Source organism: Triticum urartu, chromosome 6A (genome assembly GCF_056163025.1).
Source record: "Triticum urartu cultivar PI428250 chromosome 6A, HENAU_Tu73, whole genome shotgun sequence".
Lineage (NCBI taxonomy): Eukaryota > Viridiplantae > Streptophyta > Magnoliopsida > Poales > Poaceae > Triticum > Triticum urartu.
Window position 1 is genome coordinate 454,351,974 of NC_141878.1, and position 16,629 is coordinate 454,368,602.

Sequence of the window (16,629 nt, forward strand, 5' to 3'; positions counted from 1 at the left end):
TCCAACTGTAACCTACCTTGTACACAATATTCGACACAACTCTAACAAACTCCACCTTGGAGAATATTCTCCACCACCTTGAATTTATCAATGCGTCAAACTTCCATGTACATTGGACTTGAGTTTATCCCATGAGTACCGCTGCTACTCCAAAGACTCCATATGACTCCACCTGCAACTTGTAGTCCCTTCTTTTCTTGACCAGAGTCAACACTCAAACGAAATTAAGTTCCACATTACTCTAGTTTGCGCTCCCAACTTCCAGAGTATCCGTCCAACGCCATCACACATTGATCACTGACCTGCATGAAAGTGAACAACTCACATATTGGATGTCACACATAAGAGTTACCTGAACTCAACATCACCGCTCCTTTCTTGACCGCCTGTCTGAAACTTGAAGGAATTTCACCATTGCTTGTAATCATCCCGAGTCAAATTCGCAGTTGTCTCACCACATGTATGACCACCAGAGCCCTGGCCCGTCTCCATGCCCCGTGAGCGCCGCACGTCTCGCCGCTATTACCGCGTCGAGCCTCCGCTGTCCTGGTCGAGTCTCAAAGGGTCGCGAACCCACACCACTCAACCCCCACTGCAGAGTATCACCGATCATCACCGACCGATGACGAGTTTCACGCTTCCATCGGACCACTGGGCTCCAGTCCGAACTACGTGTTCCTCGCTTTTTCCCGCCGAATAGGCTTCGACTCTCTGTGCACTTACGTCGTAGCCCCTCAATCCAGCTCCACCTTCAACATGACCCCATGGTAGATGATCAGTCCACTCTTGCGCCTCATTGACTTCAAGCTCCGTGTATACACCACCTTGAATCAATCCCGCGCCATAGTCTTGCCGAAGCCGCACAAGCCTCGGGCATGTGCCACGTGTTTCCACGCCCAGAAGTCGGCCACCATCAGCTTCACGCTCCTATGTCGTCGCCGATCTCACCACCGTCTTCTGTTCCAATCGACTTACGTCCATCCGTCATACTGTCATGTCCGACCTAACCGAAATTATCCGACTGCAACCATGATCATGTATGACGCGCTCCAGGCTCCCAAATCGTCCACCCTGACTTCCATCCATACACAAATTGTGTATCAAATAGAAAAAAAATACCAAAATAAAATCCCTTGTAGCCTTCCTCTGTGCACGTACCAAAAGAGATCATTGACAAGCTAGCTAGTCAAACTTCAATCCGTCACACATGGCCCTCCCACAAAGCCGCGTCATCTTGCTTAACTAGCCTTTTTTTACTACTAATATATAAACATACTCTGCATAACAATCACATTTCCTCGCCTCCTCGGGAACGCAAAAACAAGTACTGTATACACGTTGCACTCCCAGTCCCTACCTTGACCCTCTCGATAATTTAATACTAATCCGTTGCCCACCTGACACTACAAATACCAGTATATATCTCGCTCACTCTTAAGCCCTGAGGCGTAGCAAGTGACAAGCATACACCAGACAGCCTGACTGTTTGAGATTGCGAGCCGTGACCACTGTGTCAAGTTCTCCTCAGAACCACCACCACCACGTACGTACCCATGGACGAGAAGGGTGCGCTGTCGCCGGCGTCCAGTTCCTCCACCACCTGCAGCAGCCTCGGCTCCGGCCCCGGCTCCCCAGTCGCCACGTCGTCTTCTGACGAGTCGAGCGGCGGCGGCGTCGTTGCTGCCGCGGGCGGCAGGAAGCGACCGCGGCGGGACCTGAAGCACCCGACGTACCGCGGCGTGCGCATGCGGGCCTGGGGCAAGTGGGTGTCGGAGATCCGCGAGCCCCGCAAGAAGTCGCGCATCTGGCTCGGCACCTTCGACACCGCGGAGATGGCCGCGCGCGCCCACGACGTCGCCGCGCTCGCCATCAAGGGCCGCGCCGCCGCGCACCTCAACTTCCCGGAGACCGCGCACCAGCTGCCCCGCCCCGCCACCTCCGCGCCGGAGGACGTGCGAGCCGCGGCCGCGCTCGCCGCGCAAATGGACCGCGCACCGGACGCGGACGCCGTCGAGGACACGGACACCAAGGTCGAGGAGCCAGCGCCGGCACCTGCAGCGGCAGCGCACGCGTTGCCGGACGACCACATTCTTGACCTCGCGCTCTTCGACCTGCCGGAGTTCCTTCACGAGTTCGGCTTCGCGTTGCCTCCCTCGACGTATGATGCCTACTCCTGGCACGACGGCGGGGCCGACGACTTCCGGTTCGAGCCGGCGCCGTTGCTGCTCTGGGAGCACTAACGATCCGTGTCGTGTGACGAGCAGCTAGGGACCGGGCCGGCAACACGCGGCATACATGTCAGTTCCAAGTTGGGTTTATGGTGATGATCTGCATGCGGCGTGTTACCGAGCACACTGGTAAAATCGACTCCTGCGTGGTGTACTAACAAAGGGCAACTGCAGTAGAATCGCAGGCTAAAGATAGTTTGTGGATTCATACCTTCTTAAAACTGAATAAAGCTCAGCTACTTTACATGGTGATTCGTGCCACATACTCTTGAACTTGCTCCTCTGGTGTTGTTCATATGTCGAGTCTATTTCCCCATCCGCATTACCAGAAAAGGTGTTCCTGATCGAAAATACTGGCCAACTTATCTTGCAGTGACACTGCATGCAGTTTTGTGTGCATTTGCTATTCATCAGTTGCCTGAAATTCCGATTAGGGTTGATCGCTTTTGGGCGAAGGACAAGGCGGAGTGGCCGAGCCAGGAGCGATCCCGAGTCAGAGCAGACATGGCAGCACTAGTAGAAAAGGGGGCTTTGGTCCAGGCCGGGTAAGCCCATTAGTCCCGGTTCAGTCCAGAACCGGGACCAATGGATGCATTTATCCCGATTCGTACGGCTAAGGCATTAGTCCCAGTTCACCTGGGCCCTTTAGTTCCGGTTCGTGCCACGAACCGGGACTAAAGGGTGCGATGCCCATTAGTCCCGGTTGGTGGCACCAACCGGTACTAAAGGTTAGACCTTTAGTCTCGGTTGGTGCCACCAACCGGGACTAATGGGCTTTGAGGCATTAGTACCGGTTCATGGCATGAACCGGTACTAAAGGTCCCATTTTCAAACTCTCCCCTCCTTCCCCCCGTGGACCGCCTTTTCAGTTTTAAAAAAACAAAAAAAAATGATGGAAATGTCAAAAAAATAAAATAAGTTTCCCATGTGATATGTGGTCTAGTTGTTGAGAAAATTTACAAATATGAATTTTGACTTTATTTACAAAATCTCTCTGGAATTTGTAAAATGGGCATAACTTTTGCATACGAACTCGGATTAAAAAGTTTTTTATATGAAAAATCATCTACTCGAAAAGTTACATCCGATGGAGACCGCCTACGGCCTGTTTGCAAATTTGTAGAATCCTCAAATTCCAAAAGAAAAAAAAGTTATGCTCAAATTTCAGTTTTTTTAAATTTTCATTAAATCTGGTCAAACTATGGTCAAACTACTTATTCAAGAAGTATTAGTGTTACTAAATAATTATTCAAAAATATTAGTGTTATTAAATAATTATTTCAGTTTTTTTGAATTTTGGTCAAATCTGGTCAAACTATGGTCAAACCATGGTCAAACAATGGTCAAACTACTTATTCAAGAAATATTAGTGTTACTAAAAAATTATTGTTTTTTAACTCAAACAGTGAAATGTGTGACTTCATGCTCAAGCTAAACTCCTGAGGGTTAATAGGATTGACATCTTACTATTGTGAGGAAAACAACGAGTGCAGACTTGGAAACGAGGGAGAATAGAACCCGGAAGTTAAGCGTGCTCAGGCTGGGGGAGTGGGAGGATGGGTGACCGTCCGGAAAGTTAGATGATTTGGAATGATGAGGGGTGATTAGAGATTAAATTGAGCAGTGATGAGGGGTGATTAGAGATTAGAGGTTAAAATAATTCAAAAATTTGAAAATAAAAAAAATTCAAAAAAAATCAGAAAATTCCCTTTAGTACCGGTTGGTGTTACCAACCAGGACTAAAGGTGGACCGGCCACGTGAAGAGCCTTTAGTCCCGGTTCTGGTTTGAGTCGGAGGTTGACGGGTTCGGGTGTTGGGGCTTGCTTGGAGGTTGCCCATGACGGAGATTGTGCCGGGGTTTAGAGGTCTGGCCGAGGCTTCGGCAACACGTGGAGGGGTGGCGAGGCATGTGCGCGGCATCGTAGTCGACCGCTGGGTGGCGTTGCGACAATAGGCAGTTAGGCCGGCGTCGATTGGCGGCAGCATCGAGAGGTGGAGGAAGAAGAAGCCATGGCCATAGGATGTCAATCCAACGGCTCACACGGATCTTGACTTGACTACTTTTTCTCACGCGCCTGATGCAGTCCCAAGCTGAAAATATATATCCACTCATAAGTCATAACTGTATTTCTAAATCAAAAAAACTTACACGTCGAACCTTCGGTGCTTTGATTAGGAAGAGATGAGCGACATACGTGGATCATGGGATGAAGGATGAGGAGGTAGGAGAAGGGAGAAGAGATGGATGATGATGAAGGAGGAGGGAGGGAACAATGGCGAGCAAAAGCCTAGAGACATGGTAAATTATAGAAGCTAGGAGGGAGAATTTGAATAGGAAACAGCCTGGGCCAAGTCTAAGACCACTTAAATCTATGAAGAAACTGCGCACACCATGGGAGCCACTCCTAGAGGTACGGGTAACAACGGCCCATCATGCTTGATTGGAGCGTCGGCACCCTTACTCGAGACGACCATCTCTGTTGTTGAAAAAGAGAGAGGAAGTATTGACGATTGTGGAGAGGGTCGGCCAACAGTAGAATGGAAGGACGTTTGTTTCCCATAACAACTCTGTTATTTCTTTGTCGCCTGAGAAACAACTATTTCTATTTCTAAGTCACCTCTAATAATCATCTGATCTATTTTTGGTGAAAAGGCGAAAAGACATATATCAAGTAGCACATGCCCTTAAAGAAACACCATTATAGAAATTAAAAAATACATCCAAATACTTGACAGCCAAAGTTTTGTTTCTCCTGCATCCACCGGCAATGCACCGCGAGCAAAGCTCGTTGCCGCCTTTGGATCTCCGTCTCAGCGGAACAGACTTGTTTAAACGCAGGAGCTTGTAAAAGCAGCAACCGAGAAGTCACCGATGTAGACTGGAAGACGCCGTTGGTCATGATCTGCATAGAAAAGCATCACCCCGAAGAAGAAAAAAATGACAGAGAGGCCCTTTAGAACTCCTCAGTTTCGGCAAGACGGAGTCTGGGAACACAAACCACACACGCTTCTTGACGAGGCCGAGTCTAGCCAACCTTCATCGATCAGTATTGGAGCCAGAGGACCAAGACGTATAGCCACATTGTCTGCTCCGTATTGCAGAATAACGCGGTTGAGGCAAACCTGCACACGAAAACGCCAGATCCGAAGAACCAGATCTGAGGACGATATGAAGAAGCGGTCGCCACCACCGAACGGAGACCATCCTAATGCCAGAAGAGAGGGAAACTACAACTCCCACAAGTAGGTCATAGCCTTCCCACACAGCCTCATCGACTTAGCCGTCAAAGGAGGACGAGGAGGCCAATCAAGATGACAGGGAGGTGGTGGTGGGGGGGGGGGGGGGGGGGGGGGCTAGATGGGTTTTGGGGCTGGGGCTGCGTCTTACGGTGTTTAAGAACCATCTGATGTACACATGATTTTTGTGCAATTATCAAAAAGTATACAAGAAGGTGCCGATGGGACGCCTCTTGTCGACCAAGAAATGACTGTTTCTTAACCGACTGAGCTGTAATTATACCTTTGGTGCAAAATCTGGCCAAATTCCCGCGTTCTTTATATGCTCTCCTACATGCACGCTACTCCACCGCAAACGCCCTACTTGGAGCCAAGGAGGCCGTGCCAAAAATAGGTAGGTACCATGTACACAGGTAAAGCAATTCACGAATGCGATGCTCCCTCCCTCCCTAGGACTAGGAGAGCGACGGTGCAGTGTAGGTGGTGGCATGCTACAAAGTACTAGCTAGCTAGGGTTTGGACTTAAGAGGAGCACGGTAGCGTAGTATGGGCTACAGACTAGTTGTGGGTTTGGTCCTGACTCGTCATATCAAAGACTTGGTGAATCGTGAGTAGTGACTAGTGAGGACCTAGCTACACACCAGCAGCTCCCTCTCCAGACAAAACGGTACTACGGCAGCAGGTCCTGGTGGTACATGAGAGAAGCAAGGGAGTGTCACCAGGTTCAACTCAACCCGATCTGATCATTTCTTAACACCAGCGGCGTAGATTAATAGTGTGTCAACACGACATAGATACATAGCCCAGGCTTACCAAAGCCACAAACAGAGCAGATAAATACCTAGTGGAGGTAAGATATATACGACTACCATACACTCTACACTACAGTATGCATTACATTCCGCGTGTATAGCTAGGTCCCCACAGCCACGCGCGCGCGACACAAAACAAAGCGCGGAGCAGTAGAGCCGTACGTACGTGCCCCAGTGATGCAATGCAATCATGCATGCGTTGTGCTGCGCGCGAGAGAACGTATTACCGGAACGAGCTCAGCAGCACCGTCTGTCACGCCACTTGCCTGCCCTAATCTGTCACCAGCTCACCGTTTTAGGAGAAAAATTAGCCCCTGCCCAAGCACGACGATCGATCTAACGGAATTCCCTGAACCGATGTTGACCGTGCCGACAGCCAGATCCCAAACTAATGCCAGTGGGGCATAGTTTATGGAGGAGTGAGGTGCAGTTTGTTGCCGAGTCCACTCCGTCCCGTCGTCCATATGGCGTGCCAGTTTCATCGCGCGGCGCCACTTCAACGCTTCGTATGTTAATAAAATCCCATTTGCATTTGCATGTGTAAGCAGACACGCATGAGTTTCGCAAATGTACATGCACTAACATGGATGCAAGTGCAGCTCGAGATCTGTAGTACGCAGAGGCCTCCATCGAATACTGTACGTGTGTTGGATTCCATTAGTTCCAGCATGAATAATGCACGGCTGGTGAAGATCGTTTCTGTACACCAGATAGATCTAGAAAGCGTAGACGCATGCGAGTATACAAGACCGCCACAGGCTGTAGTAGTTGTTGATCGCGTACTCACTCGATCAGAGAGATCTTGCGCCCAGATTGAATACCACTCACAAAGGTGACAGCTAGCTTACCTCGTGTTCATGTCGCGCAATAGTCTGGGGCTCATGTACAGCTTAATTCTAATCTAAACAAGTTGTAGTTAAGCCTTTATTTTCCATGGCATGTGCGTGGGCAATTATGGCATTACCCTATACACTAACACTGTTTGTTTACTGCTCGTCATGATTCACGCACATATTTGTGTCTCTCCTTTGTCCAAGTATGCATATGCCGTTAAGTTCCTAACGACCTGCGTACGCATATGGATCTACATATTGAATTTGTATTGGGCTTGAGTGCGAATAATTCTGCCACTTTTTGGCTTTAATCATGCATGCATGCACTCATGCATGAGAAACAATGACCTGTATTTTTAGTGCCTCGGAGGCGTCAGCCAGCGCAGGATAAGCTCTTTTAAGCGTATATATTAACAAACCTACTGTATATGCTAAAGCAAATCCAGTTCCCTTTCTTTAACACGGCTGTGTAGATCTCTGGGTACACATATATCGCCAGGCGGCGCATTGTGCCCTAAACGTACCATATCCCCTGCCCATGAGCCGCATGCATGGAAAAGGATCGGAATTAATTAGCTATAGTGGCCTAATCATGCTTGTCACAGAGCAGATCAAGCTGCAAATTAAACTAAACGGGCACTCGATCGGAAAACAAAAGCATCGCGAAAGATGACAAAACAGGATGCAAGGGGTAGAGGACGAGCTACACGTGTGGTTACTTGTTTATCTGGCACTGCTTATTTCCGGAGCTTGTTAACTTGATACTGCTTAGCGACAGTATCTCTGCGGATTTCGTAAAGTAAAGAAGATTGCGTTGCTTCTAAATTAAACCAGCCGCTACCATATTTAAGCACAAATTGCGCACCCAGTTGCCAGGCCCCCCTACAATTAGTCAAAACAATCTTCATTTTAAATCCACCTATCACCACTCTTTTGGGTCTTGGCCTCCTCTTTTTTTTCCAAATCCTTCCACTTTTGAGCGACCCGAATTATTAGGTGATCGATCGATCCATGAGCCTAATAGTTAATCATCACTACCTAACAATTAGTTCCTCTTCCGAAGAAATGGCGGTACTCGACTGACCAATAATCAAAGCCCTTCTAATGAGCCACTGTGCTCCTACTCACTGTTGCCCCAGTTGGTCACTACATGGTCAGGTCCTTGGAAGAAAGATGAAGCATAGGTGAAGGTGAAACGAACAACCTATGCGATTAGTCTTTAATTCGTTCATCAATAATTTATGTAATCCACCTTCTTCCACCATGAACAACAGTGATGATGGTGCTCTTATTGGTACGGGTCCTTTGAGTTGTCAACACTCAACGGTGCCCTACCGTCTGTTGTCATATGCAAGGCAAGCGTGCTTCCAGGCGTTTGGAACGTCCGGAGATTAAAATATATATAGTAGAAAAAAGGGCCTGATCATTTATTTATTCCTGTAGGGTGGTGGTTAAGGCAGCAACGTCTTGGATAACAAGGATCAGCAGTGATCTTGGAAAGCTTCACTCAATATTATGCTAGGAGCACGTAGTAGCGGTACCAAGTTGGTCCTTGTGCCTACAGAGTTGCAGTTGAATATGGATCAAGTGTATGTACTGGTAGGCGGCATTTTGCTGTCCAGCCGGCAGCTGGCGCCCGTTACAGCGGAGGAGACTGTGCCTCGCCTTGGCTGTCTGGTAAGAGGAATCAGAAGGACTAGCCGGGAGAAAATTTGTATTGTAGCTCGGCCAGAAGCTACGAAGCAGAAGGGACGGTGTACGAGCGTACGGCGCGAGAGTGAAGGGACGCACACCAAAACCTGTAAGGAAGGCCATTATGGTGTCCGTGGAAATCACGACCATGTCGACGAATGGGGTTTGCCCGGGCTCAAGGCTCAGGCGTACGACTGACATGTTCACCGCGTACAATGCAGCGGTGCACAGGAACCGTTTGATTCCGATAGGCCTGCCTAACGCTAGAAGATGCATGCATGGGGTCCTTGGGCAGTTCAGCTAGAGCAAGACGACGATGGAAGGGTCTTGGAGAGCTGCTTCGTATTCTTTCTTTTCCGTAAGCCGTCTTCGTTCAAGCAGCCGCCAGTCGCCACTGAAAGCGCCATTTCAGCCTGAATTAGCTGGTTCGTTTTCCCGCTGCTTCAATTGCTCGAGCTCACCATTCTTACTGATGGCGACAGAGGCATACGCGAAATCATCCTCTGCCAATGAGAATGTTGCTACCCCATGTAGAATGGCACTGCGCTGTACGCCGGCATCTGGGAGATCTCTTCATTGTTCAAGTGTAGGATGATCAGAAAGTGTCATTAATGTTGCTGTTTCTCCCAGCAAAGTAGCTCGTCACTTCTCCTGTATCATTGCATGTTGTAGCTTAGTCACGACCTGTCAGGAGTTCCAGCCCTCCTACTGCATCACTTTTTTTTGAGAACTTCCTACTGCATCTACAGAGATACTAAGCTCCCACGATTTGAAGCGCTCTGGTGCTTCAGGGTTTCTGGGTCGTTGTGGGACCTGCATGTAAGGTTGTCTATTGCTTAGTTTTATTTCCCCTTCTCTCTTTATTTTCTTACAGGTTTTAATTATGAGTGTTTATTAAAATTTGCGAACATTAAAAAGAAAAAAGTAATTTTTATTTTTAGCTTCATTAATATTTATTACATAGTATTTTGAAGTTCACGGGTACTTTTAAAGTTTGCGCACATTTTTAAAATTTGAAACATGTTTAATTTGCAAACGTTTTTAAGTCCATGAATATATTTTAAACTCATAAACATTTTCTACAATTAATGGTTTTGTAAATTCACGTATTTTTGAAAAATCCATGAACATATTTTAATCAAACTAACGTATTTTTTTTTAGAAAATAATCCATTATTTTGAGGGAGCAGTGGGACGAGCGGAAAAAAGCTAGCCGACTGAGAGGAATAGGGAGTCAAACTAAGCCGATCCATGTGAGTGTTATAGCAACAATTCCATGATTTTGGCGTGGATAGGACCTCTCAAGAGGCTCAAACGACCACCATCAACTGGCACCGAGACCGACATGTGTAAAGACACCACAGCGACACACCAAAAAACTTCATTCTCCTCTAGAAAATATTGTCTCCAACAAAAACCCAACATGATATACAAATGAAAAAACACCTTCATAATGTAATTAAAGCGCAAGACAACATCGATAAAATCAAAAAAAACAACCAACCATGGCACTCTACTAGATATAAAAGAATTAATCCCACGAGTGAAGAACGACGCGGCGAAGCGCGCGTTAGCCTCTAGTCACATGTATAGCTGACAGAAGAAGCAGTCTGTCATTCCTTTTTTTTTTGAGCATCTGCAGTCCGCCATTCCTATTTGGCGGATAGCGACCCAGGGCATACCTCCCATGCGCCACTTCCTCAGTATGGGCTGGCCCATACTGATTTTTTTCCCACCGGTTTTTCCTTTTTCTTCCCACGTTTTCTTTTTTTCCTCTTTCATTTTATTTTCCTTTTTTTAATTTTGTGAATCTGTTTTGCAATTTGCGGATCATTTTTGAATTTGCAAAAAAAATCCACAAACATATTTTTCCAAGTTTGTGAACAATTTTTGAATTTGTAGACACTTTTCTGAATATGCCCACATATTATGAAGTCACGTACATTTTTGGAATGCAAGTTTTTTTAATTTGTGAATATTTTACAAAACTCATGAACATTTTTTAAATTCATTATTTTTTAATTTAAGAAAAAAATTATTAAATTTCGTATTTTTTTTAATCTCATGAATGTTTTTTTGAAAAGTTTTGAACATTTTTCAAATCGTTTTTTAATTCATGAATATTGTTTGAAATCATGAAGAATTTTTGGAATTCATGAACATTTTTTGAATACGTGAACATTTTGTCCACGACCAATTTTTGAATTCACAATTTTTTTAAAATACATGAACGTTTATTGAATCCATGAATATTTTGTGATTTCCCTTTTTTTCAAAATCATGAACATTTTGGAATTCATAAACATTTTTCTCAAATTCACAAACATTTGTTTTGCGGGGTCAAATTCACAAACATTTTATCAATATGCAAATATTTTATTTCAAATCACAATTTGGAACATTTTTGAAATGCCAAATTATTTTAAAGAAGAAAACAAATATAAAAGGAAAAAACAAAAAGCAAAATAAACGAAATGAAAAAAACAGGGAGAAGTGAGTATCTAAAAACTCCGCTCGATATCTTGGATATTTTATCACATCCGCACCGCATGTGGGTGCGTGGCCGATGACAAGGGACGACCATGGAGGGCCTCTCATCCAAGAACAAGCGTTGTATGATCAACTTCGTGGTGACCACGCCAACTACATGGACATAAAGATTTAAGAGAATCAAAATTTTGTGGGCAAGGCCATGAGGTTGCTCAAGGACACGACAACCAAGCATAATTCTTTGCTCAACCTGAAGATCGATGCCGTGCAGGAGGACTTGAGGGTCGACATTGGTCAGCTCTATCCGGAGGACGACAAGGTACGACAAGAGGAGTCATCTCGTGTTGTGGAGTCGCCTCTCTATGTTCTCATGACGTGATTCCCCAGCGTCTCCGGCACCATCTCCGCTTAAACAAGGCTGAAGGAGGAATCCCACAACATCTACATTCCTCCTCCCATTTAGCGCGCAAATGATCGACCTATGTCCCTTCCCAAGTCTCCAGCCACTTGTTTGCATGGTGAACCTAACCAACTCATATATTCTTCACGAGTGGACATTCCGCAATTGGATGGTACCAACCCGAGACCATGGAAAACTAGATGCGAAGGTTAACTTACACTGTGGGGGCAGACCTCCAACACTTGAACTCGGTATGCTTTAGCTCAGTTTGATGGCGTTGCTGCTTGTTATGGTTCTGTATTCTTAAGTTCCAACTAAAACCCCATTGCCCCTCTTCCCCAAGCGCAAGGGTTTATAGCAAGAAGCAAGTTCCCTTAGTTTAGAACCCAGGTATGAATCCGCAGAGTTCTCTAATGAGTCAATGATAAGCTCCACTCTCAACACTTTGTCCCCAACACTTCCTGTGAGGTTGTCAATCTCACTAGGTTTGCTAATTACAAGGATTATCATACCAAGTTTTTGAAATTGATTTTTGTATGCAGGAATTAAAATTTAGAATATTAAAGATCTGCAAAGAAAGCAAATGAGGTTGTATTTATGGTAAATAAAGGACTAGGATCCATAATTTCACTAGTAGCATCTATCCAAAATCGGCATATGCGTGGTGAACCAAGAACCAAAAATATTTCGAGGCAAGGATGAAAACCAAGTTTTAGCACAGTCTCGTAGTGAGAACCGAAATAAGTTCAATTTAACAATATTATTATCCACATATTTTTCTTTTGCATATCACATAATTCAACGAAAGTATTAAGATGGAATGCAACATCTTCATTACGACTACCAGAAAATTATTTTTCATAACAAGATTTAGCATCAATATCACATGACTCCACACTAGTGGCGGGAGGAGCATTTGGTGTACTAATAAAATCATCATTATTATTATTATTTGAAAAATCACACAACTTAGTGTTTTCTTGAGACATAGCGACAAAGCAAGTAAACGAGCAAATAAAAAAATTGTATTTTTGTAAAAAAAATAGAAGTGTGGGAGATGAAAACGAGAGGCAAAGGCAAATAAAAATAAGAGCAAGTAGATGATCATTTGTGCAAAGGTACTTGATAGGTTTTGATGATGTCTCCCCAGCAACAACGCTAGAAATTCTTCTTGCTACTTGTGAGCTGCGTTGGGATTTCCTCAAAGAGGAGAGGATGATGCAATACAGTAGAGATAAGTATTTCCCTCAGTTAAGAACCAATGTTATCAATCCAGTAGGAGAATCACACAAAGCCTCGTGAACAGCACATGCACACACAAAAGCAATACTAGCACCCAATGCGAACCAGGGGGTTGTGAATCCTCTTGGCGGTTATTTGCAAGGATTAAATCCTATAGTGGTAGATAATAAAATAAATTGGAAAGCAAAATAAAAGAAATAAAATTGCGGCAAGGTATTTTCTGTTTTTATATATGATAAAAGTGAAGGAAATATGTCCTAGAGGCAATAATAAAGTTGTTATTTATATTTCCTTATATCATGATAAATTTTTATTATTCATGCTATAATTTTATTAACCGAAAACATAGTACATGTGTGAATACATAGACAAACAGAGTGTCCCTAGTATGCCTCTACTTGACTAGCTCGTTAATCAAAGATGGTTAAGTTTCCTGACCATAGACATGTGTTGTCATTTGATGAACGGGATCACATCATTAGAGAATGATGTGATGGACAAGACCCATCCGTTCGCTTAGCACTATGATCGTTTAGTTTATTGCTATCGCTTTCTTCATGACTTATACATGTTCCTATGACTATGAGATTATGCAACTCCCGAATACCGGAGGAACACTTAGTGTGCTATCAAACGTCACAACGTAACTGGGTAATTATAAAGATGCTCTACAGGTGTCTCCGATGGTGTTTGTTGAGTTGGCATAGATCGAGATTAGGATTTGTCGCTCCGATTGTCGGAGAGGTATCTCTGGGCCCTCTCGGTAACGCACATCACTATAAGCCTTGCAAGCAATGTGACTAATGAGTTAGTTATGGGATGATGCATTATAGAACGAGTAAAGATACTTGCCCATAACGAGATTGAACTAGGTATGATGATACCGACGATCGAATCTCGGGCAAGTAACATACCGATGACAATGGGAACAACATATGTTGTTATGCGGTTTGACCGATAAAGATCTTTGTAGAATATGTAGGAGCCAATATGAGCATCCAGGTTCCGCTATTGGTTATTGACCGGAGATATGTCTCGGTCATGTCTACATAGTTCTCGAACCCATAGGGTCCGCACGCTTAACGTTCGATGACGATTTGTATTATGAGTTATGTGATTTGATGACCGAAGTTTGTTCGGAGTCCCGGATGAGATCACGGACATGACGAGGAGTCTCAAAATAGTCGAGACGTAAATATCGATATATTGGAAGGCTATATTCGGACATCGGAAAGGTTCTGAGTGGTTCGGGTATTTTTCGGAGTACCGAAGAGTTACAGGAATTCGACGGGGGAAGTATTGGGCCTTCATGGGCCTTAGTGGAAAGGAGAGAAGTGCCACAAGGGGAGGCCGCGCGCCCCCATGGGCTGGTCCGAATTGGACTAGGGAGGGGGTGACGCCCCCCTCTTTCCTTCTCCCTCTCCTCTCCTTCCTTCTTCTCCTACTTGGACTAGGAAAGGGGGAAACCTAGTCGTACAGGGAGTAGGAATCCCCTCTTTGGGCGCGCCCCTTGTGGCCGGCCCTCCTCCTCCTCCCCTCTTTATATACGGGGGAGGGGGCACCCCATAGACACACAAGTTGATCTTTTAGCCGTGTGCGGTGCCCCCCTCACAGTTACACACCTCGGTCATATCTTCGTAGTGCTTAGGCGAAGCCCTGTGCCGGTGAACTTCATCATCTCCGTCACCACGCCGTCGTGCTGACAAAACTCTCCCTCGGCCTCAACTGTATCAAGAGTTCGAGGGACGTCACCGAGCTGAGCGTGTGCAGATTGCGGAGGTGCCGTGCATTCGGTACTTGATCGGTTGGATCGCGAAGACGTTCGACTACATCAACCGCGTTACTAAATGCTTCCGCTTTCGGTCTTCGAGGGTACGTGGACACACTCTCCCTGCTCGTTGCTATGCTTCTCCTAGATAGATCTTGCGTGATCGTAGGAAATTTTGAAATACTACGTTCCCCAACAAAAAGTAGACCCGGGGGCCATAGTTTTCACTAGAGGCTTCTCTCTTGAGCACATGGCATACAATGGGTAAACAAATTACCATTGGGAATTGATAGAAAAGCGCATAGTTATGACGATATTTGATACGTCTCCAACGTATCTATAATTTTTAATTGTTCCATGCTATTGTATTATCTGTTCTGCATGCTTTATATGCAATAATATGCTATTTTATATTATTTTTGGTACTAACCTATTAACCCAGAGCCTAGTGCCAGTTTCTGTTTTTTCCTTATTTTTGACTTTTACAGAAAAGGAATATCAAACAGAGACCAAACGGAATAAAAACTTTACGGTGATTTTTCTTGGACCATAAGAAACCCATAAGACTTGGAGAGGAGGCCAGAAGACCCACGAGGAGGCCATAAGCCGTAGGGGCACGCTCCCAAGGCTTGTGGCCCCCCCGTAGACCTTCCAACCCTAATATTCGCACTATAAATCCTCAAATATTCCCTATTCTCGAGGAGACACAAAAAATACTTTTCTGCCACCGCAAGATTCTGTTCCCGTGAGATCCCATCTTGGGGCCTTTTCCGGCACTCTGTCGGAGGGGGATTCAATCACAGAGGGTCTCTACATCAATCTTGTTGCCCTTCCGGTGAAGCGTGAGTAGTTTACCACAGACCTAAGGGTCCATGGCTAGTAGCTAGATGGCTTCTTATCTCTCTTTGATCCTCAATACAATGTTCTCCTCGATGTTCTTGGAGATATATTCGATGTAATCTTCTTTTGTGGTGCGTTTGTTGAGATCCGTTGAATTGTGGATTTATGATCAGATTATCTATGAATATTATTTGAGTCTTTTCTGAACTCTTTTATGCATGATTGTGATAGCTTAGTAATTCTCTTCGATCTATCGATTTGGTTTGGCCAACTAGATTGGTTTTTCTTGCAATGGAAGAAGTGCTTTGTTATGGGTTCAATCTTGCGGTGTCCTCTCCCAATGACAGAAGGGGCAACGAGGCACGTATTGTAATTTTGCCATTAAGGATAAAAAGATCGATTTTATATCATATTGCTTGAGTTTTGATGTCGCTTGAACTACGTCGGTATTTCCCCAAAGAGGTAGGGATGATGCAGCACAACTATTGTAGGTATTTCCCTCAGTTATGAAACCAAGGTATCAATCCAGTAGGAGAACCAAGCAACACTATGTAAATGGTACCTGCACACAACGAACAAATACTTGCAACCCGGCGCTTATGAGGGGCTGTCAATCCCTCTTACGGGTAACGACGTCAGAAATTGGCAAGTTGTCGGGAGACTTGACTTGATTCTCCCCGGCAAAATATAGGTAAAGTTGTGATAGACTGGATAAATAGATCTCAAATAAACGCGAAATAAAAGATGCAAATAAAAAGTACATCATGGTGTTTTTGGGTTTTTATAGTAACAGACCTAAAAATAAAAGCAAATAAAAATAGATCTCAAAGGCAAATAATAGATCGGAACACAAATAAGATAAAGAATAGACACGGGGCCCGTAGATTTCACTAGTGGCTTCTCTCAAGAAATAGCACATGGTGGGTAAACAAATTACTATTGGACAATTGATAGAACCTCAAATAATTATGAAGATATACAGGCAATGATCAATATATAGGCATCACGTCCAAGATTAGTAGACTGACTCTTGCCTGCATCTACTACTATTACTCCACACATCGACCGCTATCCAACATGCATCTA

The 16,629-nt window shown here is 45.0% G+C and overlaps 1 protein-coding gene across 1 annotated transcript; it reads left to right on the forward strand.

Moving 5' to 3' along the window:
- Positions 1-1,446: 1,446 nt before the first annotated feature.
- On the forward strand, positions 1,447-2,474 carry LOC125512280 (dehydration-responsive element-binding protein 1A-like). Its single transcript, XM_048677378.2, has one exon. The coding sequence runs from the start codon at positions 1,554-1,556 to the stop codon at positions 2,238-2,240; it is 687 nt and encodes a 228-aa protein (XP_048533335.2). The 5' UTR covers positions 1,447-1,553; the 3' UTR covers positions 2,241-2,474.
- Positions 2,475-16,629: the final 14,155 nt, after the last annotated feature.